Source organism: Martes martes, assembly GCF_963455335.1.
Source record: "Martes martes genome assembly, chromosome: 5".
Classification (NCBI taxonomy): Eukaryota; Metazoa; Chordata; class Mammalia; order Carnivora; family Mustelidae; genus Martes; species Martes martes.
In genome coordinates, this window is record NC_137892.1 from 127,197,940 (window position 1) to 127,221,890 (window position 23,951).

Below are 23,951 nucleotides of genomic sequence, written 5' to 3' on the forward strand. Positions count from 1 at the left end.
CGGGCCTTTCTCCATCCCCCAAAGAAAGATGAGATAATCAACCTAATAAGACACCCCCTTCCCTGCCCAAAAGGTGACCTTACCCAAAAGAACCCTTTTTGTGTTCATAACCTCCTTGTCCTGCTTTTAAAAACCTTTCCCACTCTGTAACCTAGCATCTTTCTACTTGCTAAATGACATGTAGCCTAATTCATGAATCAATTAATAAAGCCAATTAGATCTTTAAAATTTACTTCATTGACTTTCTGTCCTTTAACAATTCTTATCATCAGAAGTTGTTACCATCTACCCTTAGTGAGCTAAGGTATCACCTCCCAGAGCTACTGAGAATATTAAAATCAGGTACAAATGATAACAAGCACTTAGCACAGTTCCTGATCTATTCCAAGTAGCATTATTAACAATCTATTATTTTTGAGAAACTAAATTTGTTAAATTAACAATTCCATTTAGAAGTTTTAAGTTTTGAGGGCACCTGGGTAGCTGAGTCAGTTGAGGGTCTGATTCTTGATTTTGGCTCAGGTCGTGATCTCTGGGTAGTTAGATCCAGCCTCACACTGGGCTACGCACTCAGTACAGAGTCTGCTTGTCCCTTGTCCTCTGCTCCTCCCCCTCCCCCCACTGGCACGTCTGCTATCAAATAAATAAAGTTTTAAGTTTTTATTAGAGTAACTCTAAAAAGATTCACACCAACTCTAAGACATGATTGAACTACAAAAAATTTTCAGATTAAAAATAACTAAACAATAGTTCATTTACCAAAAGAGCTATAGATGTTTGTTACCTGTATCCTGTTTTAGAGCAGTCATTTTTTGAACTCAGGCACAAATCAAGTAAAGATTTAGTAATAAATTACTGTAACTAAAGATGAGTTATTAATAAAAGAAAAACTGAAAATATTCTGTACAGGTTTAGCAAAGCAGTGCCACTTTGAAATACAAAGTTATTTTTTAAGTAATGCATGTTTGTGTAAAGTTAACAGACCTATTAATTTGTTTAAATTCAAATAAGGGCAGCTGGGTGGCTCAGTCTGTTAAGCATCTGCCTTCGGCTCAGGTCATGATCCCAGGATCCTAGGATGGAGCCCTGCATGGAAAGCGTGCTTCTCCCTCTCCCTCTGCCACTACCCCTGCTTATGCTCTCTCCTGCTCTGTCAAATAAATAATATCTTTTTTAAAAATTTTTTAAATAAAAAAATTTCAAATAGAATCTAAAACAACCGGGCACCTGGGTGGCTCAGTGGGTTAAGCCTCTGCCTTCAGCTCGGGTCATGATCTCAGGGTCCTGGGATCGAGCACCACATCGGGCTTTCTGCTCGGCAGGGAGCCTGCTTCCCCCTCTCTCTCTGCCTGCCTCTCTGCCTACTTGTGATCTCTGTCTGTCAAATATATAAATAAAATCTTTAAAAAAAAAAAGAAATCTAAAACAACCAAAAGTATAAAATACGATCTGGACTTTTATCATTTCATAACCACAACAAAATACATATGCACAAGAGCACAAAAGGCTACATAAATACAAAGACACACACATACACACACACACAAAAAAAACTTCATAGTAGTTAGTTTAATAAATAGGCTGCTTATTATTCAACTAATCATTTTATAGGCCTTCATGCCATTAAAAATAAAACAGCAATCACTATAAAATTTATCCAAATCTAGTCATTCAAACTGTAGACAGATAATCTTGAACAAAGTAATTAAAAATCCCACTGGCTTCCGTAAGAAAATTGTTTTAGCTAAACCTGAGACCACAGACCTAAGTCTATGATGTTTAAATAAATATTGTCATGTGAATATATAATTTGATTTCAATCACAAAACTAATATAATCAGTGAGAAAATGAGGCATGAAACCAGGACTTTCTCCATTGACTTTTCATAATTACATTTAATCTTTTAAAAATATTCACATTGTGGCACCTGGGTGGCTCAATTGGTTAAGCTTCTGACTTCAGCTAAGGTCAAGATCTCGGGGTCCTAGGGACGCCTGGGTGGCTCAGTGGCTTAAGCATCTGCCTTTGGCTCACGTCATGATCCCAGAGTCCTGGGATAGAGCTCCAGCCGGCTCCCTGCTCAGTCGGAAGCCTGCTTCTCCTCACCCTCTGCCTTCCTCTCCCTCTGCCTGTAGCTCCCCCTGCTCATGCTCTCTCTCGCTCTTCCTGTGTCAAATAAATAAATAAAATCTTAAAAAAAAAAAAACCTACAAAAAATAAAAATTATCTTTGGAAATCCTTTAGGAAGCCCCCACTAGTAAAGATATACTGTCTTTTTTTTTATTTCAAGTTTTTATATAAATTCTAGTTAATTAACATATATGATAAAATTGTTTTCAGGTGTAGAATTGAGTGATTCATCACTTACATTTAACACCCAGTGCTCATCACAAAGGATATACCATCTCTTCGTAAGCCAGTCCTCTAGCACTGGAACAATTGCTCTTTCTTGGTTGGGTACTAAATAATAACTAAGCAGAATAATGAGAGAATTAAGTTGCATTTTTAAATGTTTTTACAACATTTTTAGGATGCCTGGGTGGCTCAGTTGGTTAGGCATCTGCCTTCAGCTCAGGTCATGATCCCAGGGCCCTGGAAAAGACTCCTGCATTTGGACTCCCTGCTCAGCTGGGAGCCTGCTTTTCCCCCTCCTTCTGCTGCTCCCCCTCCTTCTGCTCACTCTCTCTGTCAAATAAATATACAGTATTTTTTTTAAGTGGTGGGGGGGGCACCTGGGTGGCTCAGTGGGTTAAGCCTCTGCCTTTGGCTCAGGTCATGATCTCAGGGACCTGGGATTCAGCCCCTTAAGGGGGGGGGGGAGGGGTGTCTCTGCTCAGCAGGGAGTCTGCTTCCCCCTCTCTCTCTGCCTGCCTCTCTTGTGATCTCTGTCAAATAAATAGTCTTTCAAAAAAAAAAAGAGGAACTTCCGAGAAAAGTATATATGATGCAAATGAACTACATTTACACTTTAGTGCAAATAGATGGTAAGTGAAGTCATGGTAGATAATGAGATACAAGACCATATTAGTTTTCTATGGCCACTCTAACAAATTACCACAAAGTTGCTGGATTAAAACATAAATTTATTCTCTTACAGTTCTGGAGGTCAGAAGTCCAGAATGTATCTCACAGATTTAATAATGTGTTATTCAAGACTGGTTCCTTCTGGAGACTCCAAGAGAGAAGCTGTTTCTTGTCTTTTTTAGCTTTAGAGGCTGCTGGCATTCCCTGGCATATAGTCACATCACTCCAGTTTCTGCTTCCATGGTCCCATTTCCTCCTCCTCAGACTCATTCTGAGTCCTTTTTAAGAGAACCACTGTGATTACATTGGGCTCACCAGGATTATCTATCCCATCTCAAGATCCTCAACTTAATCCTATCTATAAAGTCCCTTTTGCCATCTAATGTAACACTTCACAGGTTCTGAGCATTAGGAGATAGATATATTTGGTTAGAAGGAACAACTGTTCAGCTTACCACAGAGTGTGCAAAGAATTAAGGTATTAGTAATTCTCTAGTTCTTAAACTGGATGGTGGGCCCACATGAATTCATTGTGTCATTATGTTCCCTAACGTATATATGTTAGATATATTCAAGTGCATATAAAGTATTACATAATATAAATTATTTTTAAAATTATAAAGATCTATTAAATCAAATGAGAAATGCTGAAGGCTCAAGGAATGGGCAAAAGATGATGGGACATTCAAAGGTAACTGATAAGACAAAGGAAGATTCTTTCAATAATCAGAAAGTCATCTCTTTGGATTGCAACGGTCACATAAGATAAGGACTGAGATGAGCTTATTAATTTAGCAACAGGGTCACTGTCGACCTTGATGAAAGCTATTTCAGTGGAATGGCGGATACCAAAAATAGATTGCATTGAGCTGAAGAGTGCATGGGAGGTCACAATCTGGAAAAAGCCAGGTGCAGATAATTCTTTTATATACTCATGAATAAAATACTGTAAATAAACAAAATCCAGGTTGCTCTCATAATCCAGGAAGAAGAACTAGAATCCAGGTAAGACTTGTGAAAGGAAAAAAAGAATGGTGAGGAAGGAAGGAACAAAAAGGGAAGAAAAAAGCCACAGAAGAAAAGAATAATGATAACGTTATTGTTACAATTTATCAGGCACTTAGCATACACCAGGCACTGCCCTAAGCACTTCATATACTTTATAAAAGTGATTATAATGTCCATTTTATAAAACGGAAAACAGGCACAAGATAGGTAGGCAAAGAGCTAGAAAGTGGCATAGGCAGAACGTGTACTCCTAACTGCCATGTTGGACTGAAATGTTTGACTGGACTGGTAAATGAAGTAAAGTAGAATAGTTCAAGTATGAGGCTAAGAATATAGCCTGGCAGCATGGCTAATATCAGGAGTTAATACATCTGTATTTGGGAAGCAGTTTTTCCTGTAGTTTGGGTCAAGGACACGAGCATGAGTTTATTAAGGGGACTGGCCAAATTAACAGTCTGAACTTGGAAGTCAAAAGGTAAATTTGAGACCAAAATAAAAACTTGAGCCCTAATGAGAGGTCACCTACAAGCAGTAACTAAGATGTACTTAAACCATGAACTTCATCAGCAACAGAATAACCATGCTTTAAGACTCAAGGGAAGAGGAAACTGAATTTGTAAAATAACCTCAGATGCATGCTATATCCATTCCAGAACCAACTATGCATTAAAGTGGTAGCTGAAACACATTAGTAAGATAGAAGAGAAAGCAACCACCATATTAACAGTCAAGGATGACAATGGGACAGGAGCAAGAGCTTAAAATGCAGCTGTAGGAAAAAAATTTTAACTATCTTTGAATCATTAAGGCAGTATCAGTGAAAATATATGCTTAACCCAGAGTATGAGATCATGTAAGACACCAGCCACTAGCCTTATCTGTTGACATTCTCAAATTCAAAAGAAAATCTGTAAATTATCTTTGATTGTCAGTCTTGGATGTCAACTACCTACTACATAGTTCAGCAGTATTCTGCCATCATGAATTCCTTAAACATGGTATTTTACAGAAGAAAACATCTCTTTCCTAAAGAACTTCTATTATTATTTAGTTGAGTTGTAAGACCTCAGTTTCCCAATTCTTTGTCATGTCCTTCAGAGTACTGGTGAATAAAGCAAATTCTAAAAAATGTGAATTATTTACAAGCCTAGGAATAAACTACAGTTGTCAACAGATCACCTAAAATGAGATCATTCATTTTCACGATATGAAATAACACATAAAGCAATTACCTCAGTGCTTAAGTGCTCAATAAATAATAGGTACTAGAATTCTTACTATTAGCACCCTCTGCCAAAAAATCGGTTATAGAGACCCTTGAGTTATAAGGAAACCTATAACAAACACCTTTGGTGCTCAAGTCACAAACCCTTGACCCATCAGTCATTTGCCACAGCTACAGAAACTCAGACTCAGGTTATCTACCAACATTCCATGTCGAGTGAACCAATAAACCTCAGGTCTTCAGGAGCAGAAGTATAGCTCAAAGTACGGAAGAGTTAATACCTTCCGACCACAGGTAAATGAAAACCAGTGGATAAATGTTCAAGATTTCCATCTTTCGAATGGACAATACCGAGAGGCATTTCTGTATGTTTCTCAGGAGGTTCCAGGGGGAACTGAGCCTCTATTGCTTACAGCAACAATTTCAGTATCACGCTTTTTTCTTCTTTGCCTGTCTCCCAAACTCCAAACTCCTCACTCTAGTTCCTAGGTCAACTCAAATAAATCCCACCTACACACATATCCCCGACTCAGGCTCTACTATAAGAAATGCCAATCTAAGACAGAGCCCATCCACAAGACCCAAGAAATGATCATCTAGCCTTTGCCTGAATATGTCTATCCTACACATTTATCCTCAAAGCAGATGTTCCAAGAAAACATCAAGGCAGATGTTCCAAGTAAAAGCCTATAGAAATGCAGTCTTTTGCAAGTTAGAAAAAATATATAAATATTTGCTGAATGAGTGAATAAACTTCAGCAGACAAAATCCCAAGGTTCATTAAGAAAAAAGGTAAAAAGGGGCACCTGGGTAGGTCAGTCGGTTAAGTGTCTTGACTTCGGCTCAGATCCCAGGGTCCAGGGATTGAGCCCTGTGTCATGATCTACATTTAGCAGGGAGTCTGCTTCTCCCTCTACACCTCCCCCTGCTCCTGTGCTCACTTGCTCTCTCTCACATAAATAAATAAAATCATTTAAAAAAAAAAAAGAAAAAAGGTAAGAAGTCAGCCTACACAATACATACACAAATTATTTGTTCCCGAAAGATTCCTAAAGATATCGCAATATAAAATACTCCTATTCTTGGGGTGCCTGGGTGGCTCAGTGGGCTAAAGCCTCTGCCTTCGGCTCAGGTCCTGATCCTGGGATCAAGCCCTGAACTGGGCTCTCTGCTCAGCAGAGAGCCTGCTTCCCCCTCTCTCTGCCTGCTGCTCTTCCTAGTTGTGATCTCTCTGTCAAATAAGTAAATAAAATCTTAAAAAAAAATACTCCTATTCTTAATTTTTGTTCAGGAGACCTAGCTTTCATTATAGCTAATTGCCAGAGTTCTTATATATGTACATATAACAGTTCTTATATATACATGTAAGTAGAATTACAAACAATAACATCATTATTATAGTAAACCCTTGGTCTGTTTAATCTAATTCCCCAAGATTTTAATTTTTTTATTTTTAAAAATTTTATTTATTTATTTAAGAGAGAAAGTATGAGCGGGAGGGGCTGAGGGAGACAGAGAAGTAGATTTTCCACTGAGCAGGAAGCCAGACACAACCTGGCGCTCTGATCCCAGGTTTCTGGGATCATGATGTGAGCTGACGTGAGCTGAAAGCAGACCATGAACCAAATGAGCTGCTCAGGTGCCTCTCCCCCAAGATTTTTAAAACTTGGTACCAAAGAAAAGGCTTTTTAGTCTCTCCCTGGTGATAAAGATATGAGCTATAAGCCTAAAAAAACCTTTCATCAGCTATGATATCTGCCACATAGGAAAAAAACAATCAGAAGTAGTAGCTGTCACTCAGAGAATGACAGAGATAAATTAGAAAGAGCCTGGTAGCTGTCTATAGCTCTGGTCCCTGAGACGAGTTAGCTGTACCCTTGCCCTTTCCATTGCTTGGTAATATAAACCAACTCCCTCATCTTGCATAAGCTGGTCATTTGAGTTTCTAGGTTTCTGTCACCTGTAACTGAGAAAGGTCTAACACAAGAGCTGGTATAAACAAAACATAAGATCTAACACTCTCTACAGAAGGGCTACAAAACATGGGATCCATGAATCCCTTAAAAACAGAACTCTGATTTCATATATGAGTACATAGTAAAGTTACTAAAATTTTCATCAGTTACTCAAAATAAATCTGACTACAGTATCCTTTAAACAAGTTAAGATTTATTGGTTGATGATCTAAGTCAGTGACTTAATGTATATCTTTGCATATTTATATGGTCAACAAACTTCCATCTTTTTTAAATATCATGTTTTTCAACCAAGGGCACTTGTACTTTGAAACCCTTTCTCTGTCTCGTTTCTAAGATTCTGGTATGTTAATTCATCCCTTCCTTCTACAAAAGTTGAGAATCGGTGGTTTAGAATCTATATGAAGAAATTTTTTGAAACATTTTTACATCTTTTAAATCTATTCAGATGTGCTAAAATATAAGAAATATTAGAATTTAGCTTTAAAAAAAATTATCCTAAAATGTCTGGTCCTGGTAAGGTGTAGTAAGCACACTCTACTCTGTCTCTCTCACTGACTGGCAGAATACATAGAACTCGGGACAGAATACATAGAACAGCCTTCTGAAGACTAAAAAGCAAACAGCAGGCAGATCAGGGAATATCACCAGAATTTGAAGTAGCAACCAAAAGTGAGTTTATCATATTTCCCCTCCAGTATCCCCTAATGTAGCTAGAAATTAATGAACTTAATGGAGGTGGAAACCCAGGAGTGAACACTTCTCCAAAAGAATCACTCTGACCCAAGGAGCTAGAAAGACAACTAATGGAAATGAACAAGTGTGGAAACTGCCCATGTTTTTCTTCTTTTTCCCGTTCTCTCATGCACTGCATGCACAAGCCAAAGCAACCTCGTGGCCACATGGAAACCTGCAAGAGCCAACATCTGAGGGAAGGAAATCTTCTTCCCCATTTCTCTAAGAAGGTAGGACCAACATATACTTTTTTTTTTTTTTTTTTTTTTTTGTTTTTTTTGTTTTTTTTTTAGAGGAGTTGACAAGGCTTTATTGTGTTGCACTCACAGGAAACTGGGATAGTTTACAACATGTACATGTACTCTCTGTTTTTAGAATTTGTCTTATTTTATAGTTGTTGTTGTTGGTGGTGGTGGTGTTTTACTGTGGTAATTTACACATAACAAAATTTACCTTCTTAGCAGTTTTAAAGTGTAGAATACAGTGGTACTAAGTACATTCATGAAGTTGTGTGACCATCACCACTAGCCAGTTGGAGAACTTTCTCATCAACCCAAATGGAAACCCCCACTTGTCACTTCTCATTCTCCTTCCTCCCAGCCCTTGGCAACCATTAGTCTGGTTTTTTTTTCTATGGATTTTCTTATTCTGAGTATTTCTTATAAGTAGAATAACAATATGTGGTTGTTTTATGATTATGTAATACCAGGTATAATTATAGATTCTTTGGATGACAGAACACAAGAACAATCAACATATACTTTTTGTTTTGTTTTGTTTTGTTTCTGTCTCTCCTTAGCCCCTGACTACAGAACAAAGTAACAAGAGCCACATTTTCTGAATGGAAACTGAAAAGGGAAACCCAGGGAACTGGGTTTTCAGAATCTAATGCAAATAAACTAGAAATCAGTTAACAGAAAAATGAGAAGAAAATCTCCAAATACTCGGAAATTAAACAAAACTTCTTTAAATAATTCATTCATCAAAGAGGAAGTCTCAAGAGAAATAAGAAAATACTTTAAACTAAATGAAAATAAATTACAACATATCAAAATTATGGCATGAAACCAAAGCAATTCAAAAGAAAACAGAAGGGGCGCCTGGGTGGCTCAGTGGGTTAAGCCTCTGCCTCCGGCTCAGGTCATGATCTCAGGGTCCTGGGATCGAGCCCCGCATGGGGCTCTCTGCTCAGCAGGGAGCCTGCTTCCCTCTCTCTCTCTGCCTGCATCTGCCTACCTGTGATCTCTCTCTGTGTGTCAAATAAATAAATAAAATCTTAAAAAAAGAAAAGAAAACAGAAGATGAGGAAATACTTCCTAGTTCATTTTATGAGTCCAGCATTACCCTGATACCAAATCTAAACAGTTCAAGAAAGCAAGCAAGCAAACTAACTACAGGCCAATATCCTCCATTAACATAAGGCAAAAGCCCTCAACAAAGTATCAACAAATCAAATACAGAAATATACAAACAAAAGGATAACAAGAGGACCCACAAGGGTTTTATCCTGAGAATGCAAGGCTAGTTCAGTATTTGAAAATCAAGCAATGTAATGCACAATATTAACTATCTAAAGAAGAAAACCACAGAAATATGTCAATTGATGCAGAAAAGCCATTAGGCTAAACAGAACATCCATTCATGATAAAAACTATTAGCAAACTAGGAATTCCTTAATCTGATAAAAGGCATTTTAAAAAAATGAAGCTAACATTATACTTAATGGTGAAAAACCGAATGTTTTCCCCTAAGATTGATAAATGGCAAGAACATCTACTTTCACTACTCTTAGTTAACATCTTCTGGGAAGATGAAAAGAAACAAAAGGCATAGAGACTGCAACAGAAGAAATAAATCGTTCTTATTCACAGACCACATGATTACCTACTTTTAAAAATTCCATAGATTCTACAAAATACTTATAGGACAAATAAATTTAGCAGGGTTATGGGATACAAAGTCATTACACAAAATCAGTCCTTTTTTTTTTTTTTTTAAGTAAGCTCTATGCTCAATGTGGGGCTTAAAATCACAACCTCAAGATCCACAGTTGCATGCTCTACCCACTGAGCCAGCCAGGTGCCCTAGAATCTCCTATTTCTGCATACAGCAATGTACTATTAAAAACTGAAAATTTAAAAACAATGCAATAAATAAATAAATATAATATCTACCATAGCTCCCCAAAACTGAGATGCTTAGACATAGATCTAACAAAACATCTGTAGGATCTGAACATTCAAAACTAAAATAAAAAAAATTTTTTTTTTGATGAAAGCAATCAATAAATGAAACACACCATGTTCACAGACTGGGAGACTCAACATAGTAAGAAGGACAATTCTCATCAAATTAATCTATAAATATAAAGCAATACCAATCAAAATCTCAACTGGATTTCTATAGACATTGATAAGCTGATTCTAAAATTTAGATGGAAAGGCAAAGAAACTAGAATACCTAAAAATTTTTGAAAAAAAATGAAATTGGAAAAATCATAATCACTCAATTATAATACACATTTACTACAAAGCTATAGTAATCAAGACTTTGTGGTACTGCCAAAGGGATTTAGATCAATGGAACAGAATGGAGAATACAAAAACAGACACAGACAAATATAACCAAATGATTATTGATAGAGGTGCAAAAGCAATTCAAAGGAAAAAGGATAGTCTTTAAGGGTGCCTGCCTGGCTCAGTCAGTAAAGCATGCAACTCTTGATCTTGGGGTTGTAAATTCAAGCTCCATGTTGGATTAGAGGTTATTTAAAACCTTTAAAAAAAAAAAAAAAGGCAGTCTTTACAATAAATGGTGTTGGAACAAGTACACATTCATATGCAAAAAAATTAACCTCAAATTAAACCTCACACTTTATATAAAAATTCACTCAAAATAGATCATAGATCTGAACATAAAACATTACTACAAAACTTTGAGAATACAAAAGAATCTTCATGACCAGGGGTTGTTACCCAACAGATAGCTAACTAAGGAAACTCAAGGGTAAACCCTGACACTGCCACAGTCATCTGCTCCTCCTAGGGAATCCCAAGGGGGTATGCCAACATTATTTCCAAACAAACTCAGATAAACTCAACTCAAGAAAAACCAGTAACTCAATAGACAAGGGTTTGGTAAAGAGAAAGGGAGAAATTTACTTTGGGTGCCAGCAGACAGGGTAGGTGGCAAACTTGGGCCTTAACAACCAATCTCTCCATCAGCAAGATAAACACCTGGAGTTTTATACAAAGAGTTCAGGGGGGATATGGGCTAGAGAGCAGGCAGAGAGTATGTGATAATTATGAGGGAGGGTCAGTATCTGTTCAGCTCAGGGGCTGGAGACGGGATGGGTAGGGTATGGTTTTTTAGCCATTCTGTTGCTATCCAGTCTTTTTGGTCTGGTGGTTGGAATGCTTAGGTCTTTGCAAAATTTCTCTGTCAATGCCTCAAGAAAGTGCAGTCAGAAATTCAGCTGTTGGGAGTCTACAGCTGAACAAGAGAGCTCACTGACAGGATTAGGCAGAGTTCTTAGGATAACCAAAGTACAGTTCATAAAAGAAAAAAAACTAGTAAAGTATACTTTATCAAAATTAATACTTTTACTCTGTAAGATACCATTAAAATAATGAAAAGAAAAGCTACCGAATGGGAGAAAATATTTACAAACCACATACTTGTCAAAAGACTTATATTCAGAATATTTTAGGAACTCTGAAAGCTCAACAATAAGAAAACAAACAGTCCGAGGCACATCAGTGGTGCAGTCAATTGGGCATCTGACTCTTGGTTTCCACTCAGGTTATGATCTAGGGCTAGGGGTCTTGGGATCTAGCCCCATGCAGGGCTCAGCACAGAGTTTACCTCTCCCACTATCCCTCCCTGTAGCATGCATGAGTTCTCTAAAATAAGTAAGTCTTTAAAAATAAAAAGGAAAACAGCCCAATTAAAAATGAGCAGAAGATATAAACAAACATTCCCCAATATTCAACATCATTAGCCATCAGGGAAATAGATATAAACCACAATAAGTTGCCTATCACAGAAATACAAATCAAAACCACTGGGTACCTCTTCACACTCACTAGGATGGTTATAATAAAGAAAACAGTAACAAGTGTTAGCAAGGTTGTGAAGACACTGGAACCCTCATTCACTGCTAGTGGGAATATAAAATGATGCAACCACTTTGGAAAGAGTCTGGCAGTTACTCAAAAGACCAAACAGAGTTATAACATTATCCAGCACATTTAATTTTTCTGTATATCCCCAAAAGAATAAAAACATGTCTACACAAAAACCTATATATGTTTCATAGGTCATTATTCGTAATAGTCAAAAGTGAAAGCAACCCCAATGTCCACCAACTAATGAATAAATAAAATGTGGTATGTCCATACAACAGAATATTATTTTATCAATAAAAAGGAATAAAGTACTGATACACGCTACAACTTGGACAAACCTTGAAAACACTATGCTAAGTAAACAAAGCCCATCACAAAAGATCACATGTGATTCCATTTGTATGAAATGTCCAGAGCTGGCAAATCTACAGAGACACAAAGTATATTAGTGGCTACCTATGGCTGGGGAAAGGGAGAAACAGGAACAGTGCGTGGGCACAGACTTTCTTTTTGGGGCCATAAAAATGTTCTAAACTGACAATGAATGGTTGTACAACTCTGTAAATATACTAAAAACCACCAAATTTTACTTTATGTGAGTGAATTTTATGACGTACTTTATTTTTCAATAAAGTTATTTAAAAACCACAATGAAGGGACACTTCAGTGGCTCAGTCAGTTAAGCATCTGACTTGGGCTCAGTTCATGATCTAAGGGCCCTGGGATCAAGCCCATGGAGGGTTCCACACTCAGTGGGAAGTCTGCTTGTCCCTCTGCTGCCCCCTCCCAGCTCGTGCTTTCTCTCTCTTTTTTTTCCTCTCTCAAATAAATAAAATCTTTTTAAAAAATGAAATAAAAAAGTAAAAACCAGAATGAAGTTATCATTATACATCTTTTAAAATGGCTAAGTTAGGGGCACCTGGGTGGCTCAGTGGGGTAAGTCTCTGCCTTCCACTCAGATAACGATCTCAGACAGGGTCCTGGGATCAATCCCTGCATCAGGCTCTCTGCTCAGCGGGGAGCCTGTCCCCCTTTCTCTCTGCCTGCCTCTGTGCCTACCTGTGATCTTTCTCTCTGTCAAATAAGTAAGTAAAAATCTTAAAAAAAAATAAAATGGCTAAATTAAAAATACTGACAACATAATGCTAATGAGGATACAGAGCAACGAAACTTTCATATATCCCTGGTGGAAAAGCAAAATGGTACAACCACTCTAAAAAATGTTTTAGCAGTACATTATAAAGTTAAACATATGTTACCAATGACCCAGGAATCTCCCTCCTGAGTAGCTACTCTAGAGAAATGAAATCATGTTCACATAAACTTCAGTACACAAATGTTTATAGTGGCTCTATTTGTAACTGTCAAAACCCAGAAATGATCCAAATGCCCTTCAATGGGTCAATGGATAAACTGTAGGGTACATCCACACAATAAAATATGTACTACTTAGCAATAAAAATAATAGACTACTGATAAACACAACAACTTCCACGAATCTCATTATGCTGAGTGAATGAAACCAATCTTCTCAAGACTGTATTATGGTTCCATTTATATTACAGTCTCAAAATTTCAAAACTATGGAGATAAAGAAAAGATAACTTGGGGCACCTGGGTGGCTCCATCTGTTAAGCACGTGGCTTCAGCTCAGGTCATGATCCCAAGGTCCTGGGATGGAGTCCTGCATCAAGCTCCATGATCAGCTGAGAGTCTGCTTCTCCCTCTCCCCTACCCCCCTGCTCCTGCTCTTTCTACTTTCAAATAAATAAATAAATAAATAATCTTTTAAAAAAAGAAGAGATAACTTACTGCCAGGGATTTTAAGAGTTGAGAGGCATAACATGAGGGAGTTTTTTGGGGTGGAGTCTTTTGGTATTCTGTACCCTGATTATTGTGGTAACTTTACACAAATCTATACATGTATTAAATTCTAAAAACTAAAAAATTCCGAAAGGAAAAAGTGAATTTTTCTTTATAATTTTATTTTTTTTAAGATTTTATTAATTTATTTGACAGAGCTAGAGAGCACAAGCAGCGAGAGCAACAGAGAGAAAGGGAGAAGCAGGTTCCCCGCTGAGCAAGGGAGCCTTATGTGGGGCTTGGTCCCAGGACCCTGAGCCCATAATTCAAACTAAAGGTAGACACTCAACTGACTCAGCCACACAGATACCCCTTTTCTTTAAAATTTTAAAGATAAAATTTTATTTATTTTTTAAAAGATTTTATTTGTCAGAAAGAGTGAGAGAGAGCGAGAGAGAGAGAGCGAGAGAGAGAAAGCACAAGCAGGGGAACCAGCAGGCAGAGTTCAGAGAAGCAGGCTCCCCACCGAGCAAGGAGCCCAATGCAGGACTCAATCCCAATACGGTGGGATCATGATCTTAACCAACTGAGCCACCCAGGTATCCCTAAAGATAAAAATTTTTAAATTTCCAACTTAGAGTCAACTTTTTTCTTTAATTCAATTTTAACTCACTAAGTCATCACCTCTGATAATCTCATTAGTTAAAAGTACAATATATAGCTCAAAGATACTGGCAAAATGGAATACATCCTAAGGAGTACCAAGAAATAGTAAAGCATTGGGAAATCTGGTAATAAATTAATAAAACAACAACAACAACTGGATATGTTAAGCCTGGAGCACAGACTTACAGGCAAGAATGAGTAATGACAAAGGTTTTCAATTATCCAAAAGGCTGACATATGCATGGGGTTAGAATTTTTCTGTGTAGTATTAGAGGGAAGTATCATTTACCAATGAATCCAAAAGTACAAAGGGTTTTCTAGGGCTTCCCGAAATTCAGCATTTATTCCTCAATTTTTAGACAATCAAGAAGCAGGAAATTCTAGAAATTCTTGCATTAAACAAAAGGTCAGGCAGGATGATCCTACAGTTTTCTCCCAACTCAAACACTGTATGAATCTATGGACTGCAACTTCTACAGTTAACCTATTAAAGCAGAAGGCATTGAACATCTAAAAAGGAAACTTTTCGTGTCAAAATATCACCTTTCACTGCATAAAGGTAAACATTATACAGCACTTTGAGTTACAAATTTTGAAAAAGACTTAATAAATACATAATCTTAACAAAAGCCATATTGAGGCCTATTTTATTTCCCCAAATCTGATTTATTCTAAGGATATTAAAATTAAACTCAAATTACTAATGCCTAATTAAATATAATTTCATTAGGCTTAAAAGACAGAAGTTATAAATATCAATTTCATGCAAATTTCTATAAGTATAGTGAAGAAATCTCCTGAAAAAGAAGTGTTCTTTCCACACAAAAAGTGGTAGTCCTCAAAAGAGCCAAAACATCTGCATTCACTTTAAAGCTCATCAAGACAGACTGACATTTTTAGGAGAAGCATATGGCTTGCTGAACAGTCATCTAGAACAGGATCTTTTGTCTAGTAAACCCTATTCAAGGACCATTTCCTTATGTATGGAGTGGCTGAATAAAGGAAAGAACATATTTTCAAGCCCTAGAAAACACAAAGAAATAAACTCTTCATCTAGCTTTGTTAAGGATATAGCAAAACATATTACAAAAGCAGCCAGATCTTTACTCTCAGAGACTGTGCTCTCAATATCTGAAACAATTCTAAGAAAACACTGAAACAAAAGAACTCTAGAAAAGCATGCAACTTTCTTAGAGAACTATATCTAGCCAAAGACCACCTCCCTAAAAAAGGCATTTCCATTTTAAAGGATAAAACACTTTCTTCTTAAAACTTAGAAGGGCAGAGTTCAACAGCTGCGCTATATTAAACCTGAGCCCTTCCAAAAGGAAGAACAAGAGTCTCTAGAGAGCCAGTAACATGGCCTGCTTTCTCCAAAATTATCAAAATGCCTGCTCTGCCTCAAAGGAATATTTCTCCAAGAAAAAGCCTCCATACAGTGCATGGGTAAAAAGCATAAAACTTTAGATTAGGGAATATGCAAAAATGGGAGAATTTTTGTTTGTTTCTGGAAATCTCCAACCTCTCCCCCAAGGAAAAATGCATTTCGAAAGTCTTTCAAGATATATAGCATGGAAACTATTTTAAAACACACAAACACAAACAACAATTTTTAGCCCTAGCTTCCCATCAGAATCACCACAGAGCTAAACCTCAACCTAAATTTATTGAACTACTATATACTGGGGCCAAGGCATCTCAATTTTTTATGCACACAACAGGTGATTTTGAGGCACAGCAAGAGTTTAAAAAGCACTAAACTGGAACAAGATCCCATAAAAGAAAAAATTAAGTCTAATGAGTAAAGGGGAAAAAAAAAAGTCACATTTGACAACTAGGTAGTTCTAAAGAACCTAAGGTTGTATTCACCTTATCAAAATAAGACAACAGAAAGGAAATCTAAAACAGGAATTCTAAATTGCTCTCCTGCCACTATTTAAAAGATAAAGACTTAAATAGTTTGTTAAGTATCCAAATATTTAGATGAAAGTCATTGTGAAGGATCTAGCCACTCCATAATTCAGGTACAGTAAGGTTCCATGAGGGTCTTTATATACTGCAAACTAAAAAAAAAAAGTTATAATAAGAGCTCATGTATTATATGTAATTATCTGTCAACCTTAAGAAAGCTCAAGGTTTGTTGTTGTTTTTTTTTTTAAGATTTTATTTATTTATTTGACAGAGATCACAAGCAGGCAGAGGCAGGCAGAGAGAGGGAGAGAGGAGGAAGCAGGCTCCCCGCTGAGCAGAGAGCCCGATGTGGGGCTGGATCCCAGGATCCTGGGATCAGGTCGGACCCTGGGATCATAACCTGAGCGGAAGGCAGAGGCTTTAACCCACTGAGCCACCCAGGTGCCCCAAAGCTCAAGGTTTTAATCACAGCAAAATAAATTTCAGCCATCACCAGAGCTTCATTAAGCCTACTTTGTTTTACACAAAATCCTAACAGTCTTACTTGCTTGGTACTTTTACTTGCTTGGTATTACTTACGATAAATGAAGAAGGGTAGTGAAACTGCTAAAGAGAAGCAAACCAGTCAAAGAAGGACACAAAAACACTATTAGAAAGCAGACAAAATAATTCAGAAAGTATAGCAAACACTTGATAGTTTTTAAAGGAATGAGAATACAATAACTTTTTTCTAATGATCACTGTAATAAGAAAAAAAGAAAAACAGGTTCAGTTTACCTTGTTTAATACAAGTATCACATGCGTTTTTTTAAGAGGGTAAGAAAGTATAATAATCAAGTTGCATATACAAAGTTTCTCACCAAAAATCATTACCAAACTTAAGAGAACAAAATCCTTACTACAAAAACCCGAATTTCTCAACTGGAGACTCTCACTGTACAAAAGGAACAGTAGAGTGAAAGTAAAGAGCATCAGATAGTTTCTCAAAGATATTTTGCTAAAATAAAAACAGAGGACACCGAGGTTTTAATTTTCTATTATCACACCTGTATTTCTCACTACTAAAGTCAAGACATTCCTTTAGACTGCTAAACCTATTTCCTAGCAATGTAAATTTTAAATCTGTTTTCTCATCTGTATGTCTGAAAAAATGAGAAAAACAAGAACACCTAAGTTCACAGGATTACTGTGAGAAATACAGAATATAATGCAGGTGAAACAGTGGCATAGTGGCTAATACACAGTGAGGAATAAATGTCAGCTATTAGTAATTTGTGCTCAGAACAAATACCATAAAAATGATTCTCAACTTTCACCAAGGGATTTATTTTAGAAGCATCTCCATTTGAAATTGCCTTATTCTTCATTCATCCCATACCAAGAAAACATGTATTAGAAAGGAATCAAATTGCTCCTTTCTCCATTAAGCCCAATGTAAAATTAATTAACTTTTTAAAAAACTTCATGTAAAGTGGCTTGCAGAACACAAATCTAATAATCACACTTAGTTACTATTATTCCAAAAAAGTTATCATGTTCCATGAATAACCTTTCCCAAGTAAATTCATTTCCATCTCTTTTTAAAAATTTGAATACAAGAATCAGGACATTTGTCAAGGAAATTTACAAGTTCAAAAAAATCTGTAAGACAACTTCAATCCAGAAGTATAATACAGTTTTAGGTTAATATCCTAAACTAAGATCACCTCAAGTAATTAGAAAAAAGTATGTCCTGTAGATATTTTATATTCACATTTATGTAGGTTAGTGCTTCCTTGGTTTTCACTGATGAGGCTACTAATAGAAACAGTACCCATGGCTTCCTGTTTTTCCTCATAATCACACATCTCTAAATATGTATTTACTCATCTATGTGATAAACATTTACCTGTTATGTGTGTGCCATTACATGGGTGTCATGAAGTATATAAAAATACAAAAAACTTTTTGCAGTCAAAAAAAATTTTCCAGCCCTCCAAAAGCCTGTGGCCTCACTACTGATGTATCAGTCCATGTGCTAAAAATTGCTCATTTACAAGTGTGTGTACATGTACGTGTGTAACAAAAGGATCAGTATAGGTTGTTACGCTGAGGCAACCACCAATCGAAATATCTTTGTAACATACAACAAAGACTTATTTCTTAGTCACTTTATATTTTACACAACCTGTTAAGAACCAGCTTCTAGCTTTGCTCTGTGTGCTCTTGATTCCAGGATCTAAGCTAAAAGAAAAAAAATCCCACCTAAAATGTCTACCTCATAGGCAGAGGGAAAAGAGACATGGTAAAACATAGGACAGCTCCGATAGCTTTTGCCTGACATGGCGTATTATTGCCAGTAACATTACATTGGCCCGAACAGATCACTTGGCTAATGAGGCAGTGACGTATAATTCTGTCACAGGGAACAGAGGCAAGTATTTTAAACAATAACGGCAATTACACAATATCACAAGATTAAAGAAAAGAAACATAGTCAGATATTCAAACCAAAAATAAAAGTAGAGTTTATTTAGGTAAGGTTTACTATGTACCAGACACTGTGATAAATGTATTAAAATATTTAATTCTAAGAAGAATTCAACCAAAATGTCCACTACTGAAGAAAACAGACCAATTACGGGTATTTCTTAATGAGGAAAACAATGAAATCTATTAGAAGACATTTTAGGGGAGCCTTTATGGCTCAGTCAGTTAAGCTTCTGACTCAATCTCAGCTCAGGTCTTGATCTCAGGGTCATGAGTTCAAGCCCCACCTTGGACTCAGCACTGGGCAAGGAGCCTACTTAAAAAAAAAAAAAAAAAAAAGACACTTTAGAGATACTTAAAGCTCACTGAACTTGGCTTTGACATGTTTCAAAGAAAGCGAAAGTAGCTGCACTTCAGAGAGGAATTTATCCAGCTTATCTGAAATGAAGCCATCAACTGGTTTTATATGTCCTAGATGTTTCTCAAAATGGGCTAAGACAATTTCACAGCAAGGTGTAACATACACAGAACTCTTGTCAACCTCAGGACTGTCATCTTTAGCACATCTTACTCAACGGAGGTTCCTGGAGAACCTCATAATTTCATACTGGCTTCTCTAATGCTGAGAAAGGAAAGAGGGCAGAACAAGAGCCAGAGATAGGAGCACAAAAAAAGCCTCCCAAAGGGGCGCCTGGGTGGCTGGGTGGGTTAAGGCCTCTGTCTTCGGCTCAGGTCATGATCCCAGGGTCCTGGGGTGGAGCCCCAGGGCAGGCTCTCTGCTCAATGAGGAACTATTTCTCCCTCCCCCTCTGCCTGCAGCTCCCACTCTGAAAAATAAATAAATAAAATATTTTTTAAAAATGAGAAATAATGAGGGGCGCCTGGGTGGCTCAGTGGTTAAAGCCTCTGCTTTCGGCTTGGGTCATGATCCCAGGGTTCTGGGATCAAGCCCCACATCGGGCTCTCTGCTCAGCGGGGAGCCTGCTTCCTCCTTTCTCTCTGCCTGCCTCTCTGCCTACTTGTGATCTCTGTCTGTCAAATAAATAAATAAAATCTTTAAAAAAAAAATGAGAAATAATGAAATAAGGCTAGATAAGTATACATGAACAGGTTAAAGAAAACAAAAACCACTGTATCGAGCACAGAGTCCAAAGTATTGCTATTTTGAAACAGTGTACCATTTTACCTAGCTTTTAACCCACTGAGCCGCCCAGGCGCCCCTTTACGTAGCTTTTAAATTAAAATCCTAAGTAGTTAAATTTACCCTGGACAATTCCACAGATAAGTCCAGGAAAGTAAGAATAAATGTAGGCCACTGACTCAGGTCCCCCCCCCCCCCTCACTCAATACAGGAAAATGAGAAGCATGTGGAAACTAAGACACTCTAGAGCATGAGCTCAGTAACTAGATCAACTGAATCATCTACACTGTTTAAATAATTTTTCACCCTTATGTATGTTGTTGGGTTTTTGGTTTGCTCTTGTTTCTTATGGATGTACTATAGTTAATTTGATACAAGCTAAGGTAACTGCGTCTTTCCTTCTACTCATCTTTCTTCAGTATTTGTTCACTACTCCCCTTCTTACCAACTGCCTGATTCTACTCTCCCTCATTTTATTCAAGTGATCTGAAATGTTACATTATTTGTAAATGTTTTACAAGCATTACAATAAAATGAATTTTAGATTTAAATTATCCAGTTTATTAGTTGTCTTTCCACCCACAAACTTTTCAGATCCTCATTACCTCCGAATCATGTCGGAAAGAGAAAACTTAACAATGAAAAGCCAATAATATGTAAAAGAGAAGGGCTATAAATTTGCCTCAAGGTGAGATGACCATAAACTCTTTGGGTAAAAAAAAAGTGTTACAGGGGCACCTGAGTGGCTCAGTGAACGGTTAAGGCCTCTCTGCCTTGGGCTCAGTCATGATCTCGGGGTCCTGGGATTGAGCCCCGCATCGGGCTCTCTGCTCAGCGGGGAGCCTGTTTCCCCCTCACTCTCTGCCTGCCTCTCTGCCTACTTGTGATCTCTGTCAAATAAATAAATAAAATCTTTAAAAAAAAAAAAAGTGTTACAGAAAGCAAATAAATAAGGACACCTGGCTGGCTTAGTCAGTAGGGCATGCGACTCAATCTCAGGATTTTGAGTTCAAGCGCCTTACTGGGCGTAGAGGTTACTTAAAAATAAAATCTTTAGGAGTACCCAGGTGGCACACTTAGTTAAGAATCTGACTCTCGGTTTCAGCTCAGGTCGTGATCCCAGTCATGATCGCAGGGTCATGGAACTGAGCCCTGAAATAGGCTCCAAGCTGAGACTCTTCCTCCTTCTCACTCTGCCCCTCCCCTCTCTGAAATAAATAAATAAAATGTTTTTAAAAATTAAAAAATAAAATCTTTTTTAAAAAGACAAATATGTCATTTGGCTTGTGTTTAAAATTTGTTTTCCTTAGAAAAGTTTTTTAAAGTGTGAAACAGAGATTATCATATATGATGTAATATTTTATTTTCAAATCTCTTCTAACACATTTGCAAGCAGAAACTCTTCAAATCTTTATTAAGTAGTACTAATTATCATCAGTTTCCAAAATCCAGTATCTTACTTCAACTACAACAATAGCTGACAAAATGGCTGTGACTTAAGCTTAAATATACAGTCATGTCTTAATTAGTCATGCACCAGTGGATCCTTCAAATTTGTTTTGAGTTCTAAGGCTACTATGAATACATTACTTGGGAATGCAAAATTAATCTCCATAATGTCTAGGAGAACAAGAACTAAACTAGATCACCTCTCTGACAGCCTAAGTCAATCGGTGGGGCATTTTAGAGAAGCACTTTCCATTCTTCAAGTTCCCCATACATAAAATAGTTAACCACAAACTTGTTTACCTTTCCCTAATCTAAGCATCCTTATTTTCCAAGGACCATATATTACGTGTATATCCACTACCGCCTTCAAAGCTTTTCATAAGCCACTGAACCTACCCACAACATCCTCTTCTTCTCCCCACGCCCCCAACACCCACTATTTAAAACCTTAATAAAATCTACCTCTAAAAATCCTTTCTAATTAACTCTAGATCTAACTCTCTGCATTCCCTTTATATTTTAATATAACACTAAATTAAGTAGCGTTTGACTAGGCCAATTTTTTAACCATCCCCATCTGTCCATACAGTCTTTCCATGTTATTCTAAGCTCTTAGTGTACTCTCCAGAGCATGCATAAAAATATTCAATATATGCCCTGGTTTCTAATAAGCAGCGAAAATAGCGATAAAACCTAATTCTTCGCAAATAAAAATACTAGTGTGTGTGTTCTTGTGTTAGTAACATAAAGTCAGGAAAATTCGAAAAAATAGGGAAATCGACAATTAATGCAACCGGAAAAAAATCACTATCACAAAAACGCTTCAAAGCAGAACAATAATAGCAAAAATCTCTGAAATATTATGAATCTTTAATAAAACTCAGGACAGGAAACTTGCCGACATTACCACCAGCCTTTAAAAAATTACCTTCCAATATTACTAACAGTGATATGCTCACTAACAATGAATTTCAACCAAGCAGTCTGATGAACAATCTTTCTGTACAGAAACCCACTAACACCACTTAAAACCGTGTTAAGGGAGAGAGGGATCTAACCTTACAACAAGGAGGCGTGATAGGCAAACAGGTGAAAAAATGGAGAAGTGCGGAAAGAGGGGAGAAAAATCAGACTCCTCCCCTTCTCTGGGGGCTAAAGCTCGGCTCGCAGACCCGGAGACAACCCCACCCCACGGACCCTCTCTCACAGCAACAGTCCAAAACCTTCCAAGAAACCATGCGTCCTCCTCCCCTATCCCCGCATTCACGCCCCCACTCGCCTGGCCAGCGCCCCTGAATCGCAGCTAGTCCCAAATCCTCCTGCCCTTTCCAGAGGAAGGGGTCAGCAGAGAACGCTTTCCCCGAGGCCTTCTCCGGGACCCAGCCAGCAGAGACCCCCCGCAAAAGTGGAGAGACCCCAGAAGCTTGAAGAAGAAGCCTGACAATCCTGTTACCTGATAGGAACCCTGGAAACGGAAATGGCAGCTACAGTCACTGCCCTTTTCCCCCACAACAGTTGCCTCAGCGCCTCTGACATTGAGACCGCCGCCATCTTGCTGCAGGCAAATGCCTGGACGGATCTCCGGAAGGGACAAACTTCCTTCGTTCTCAAGGCTCTGTAACCGCAGTGTAATAGAGTGGGTTTTTGTTTACTTCACTTTTGTTTGGCGTTTTGTTAAGTACTGGAGTTTAGAAAAGAGGTGAAAGGTTTGATTGACAGATAAGAAGGAAAATGAATGCAGCAATGCAGCAGTGCATTAAGTGTAAACATTACCTCCACAAATTGTAATCCTTGTTTGTTGTTAGGACTAGTTATTTAATGAAGACACGTTCCCCACCCCCACCCCCGCCCCAAACAACCTGGAAAATTTAAACACCTGCAACTCATAATTTTTTCAAAGGACTGAGCATTTTTAGGGCTGAGCCCACTGGAAGAGCCAGAGGGCTCTCTGGATTCTTGAGAACCTAAAGTAGTACTTTTCCAAAGTGTTGCCAGATTCAGTATGTAAGCCCTCAGGAAGGACTGTATTCAGTTTGATGTTCTCTGGTTGTAAGGATCATATTTTCCAGTTCGGACACATGGCCTGGAAAAAGGTTATTTTTTTGACATGTGGAGTTCAATGAAAAACTAATGGAACACAATATTTGATATCCTTGTCTTCCCAGTAAATCCTGAACCTGCAATCGTATTCTAAACACCAAAAATATTATTATTGCTTCATAAATATAAAACAAAAATTATCTTCTGAGACCAGTGTTGGAAACATCTTTGTATTGTGGGCTACTGACCTTAAAAACGATGATTAACTGTGAATTATCTAAAATAAAAAAGTAGTTGAGGTGCCTGGGTGGTTCAGTCTGTTAAACATCTGCCTTAAACTCAGGTCTGGATCTTAGATCTTGGATCTTAGATCTGA

At 37.6% G+C, this 23,951-nt stretch overlaps 1 protein-coding gene across 1 annotated transcript in view; it reads right to left on the reverse strand.

Moving 5' to 3' along the window:
• NDUFS4 (NADH:ubiquinone oxidoreductase subunit S4) overlaps positions 1-23,112 on the reverse strand; it is a 107,742-nt gene extending 84,630 nt beyond the window's left edge. Inside the window, exon 1 of the mRNA XM_080803457.1 lies at positions 22,989-23,112. Coding sequence (XP_080659583.1) covers positions 22,989-23,086 — 98 coding nt within the window. The 5' untranslated portion in view covers positions 23,087-23,112. The remainder of the gene's footprint in view (positions 1-22,988) is intronic.
• Positions 23,113-23,951: the final 839 nt, after the last annotated feature.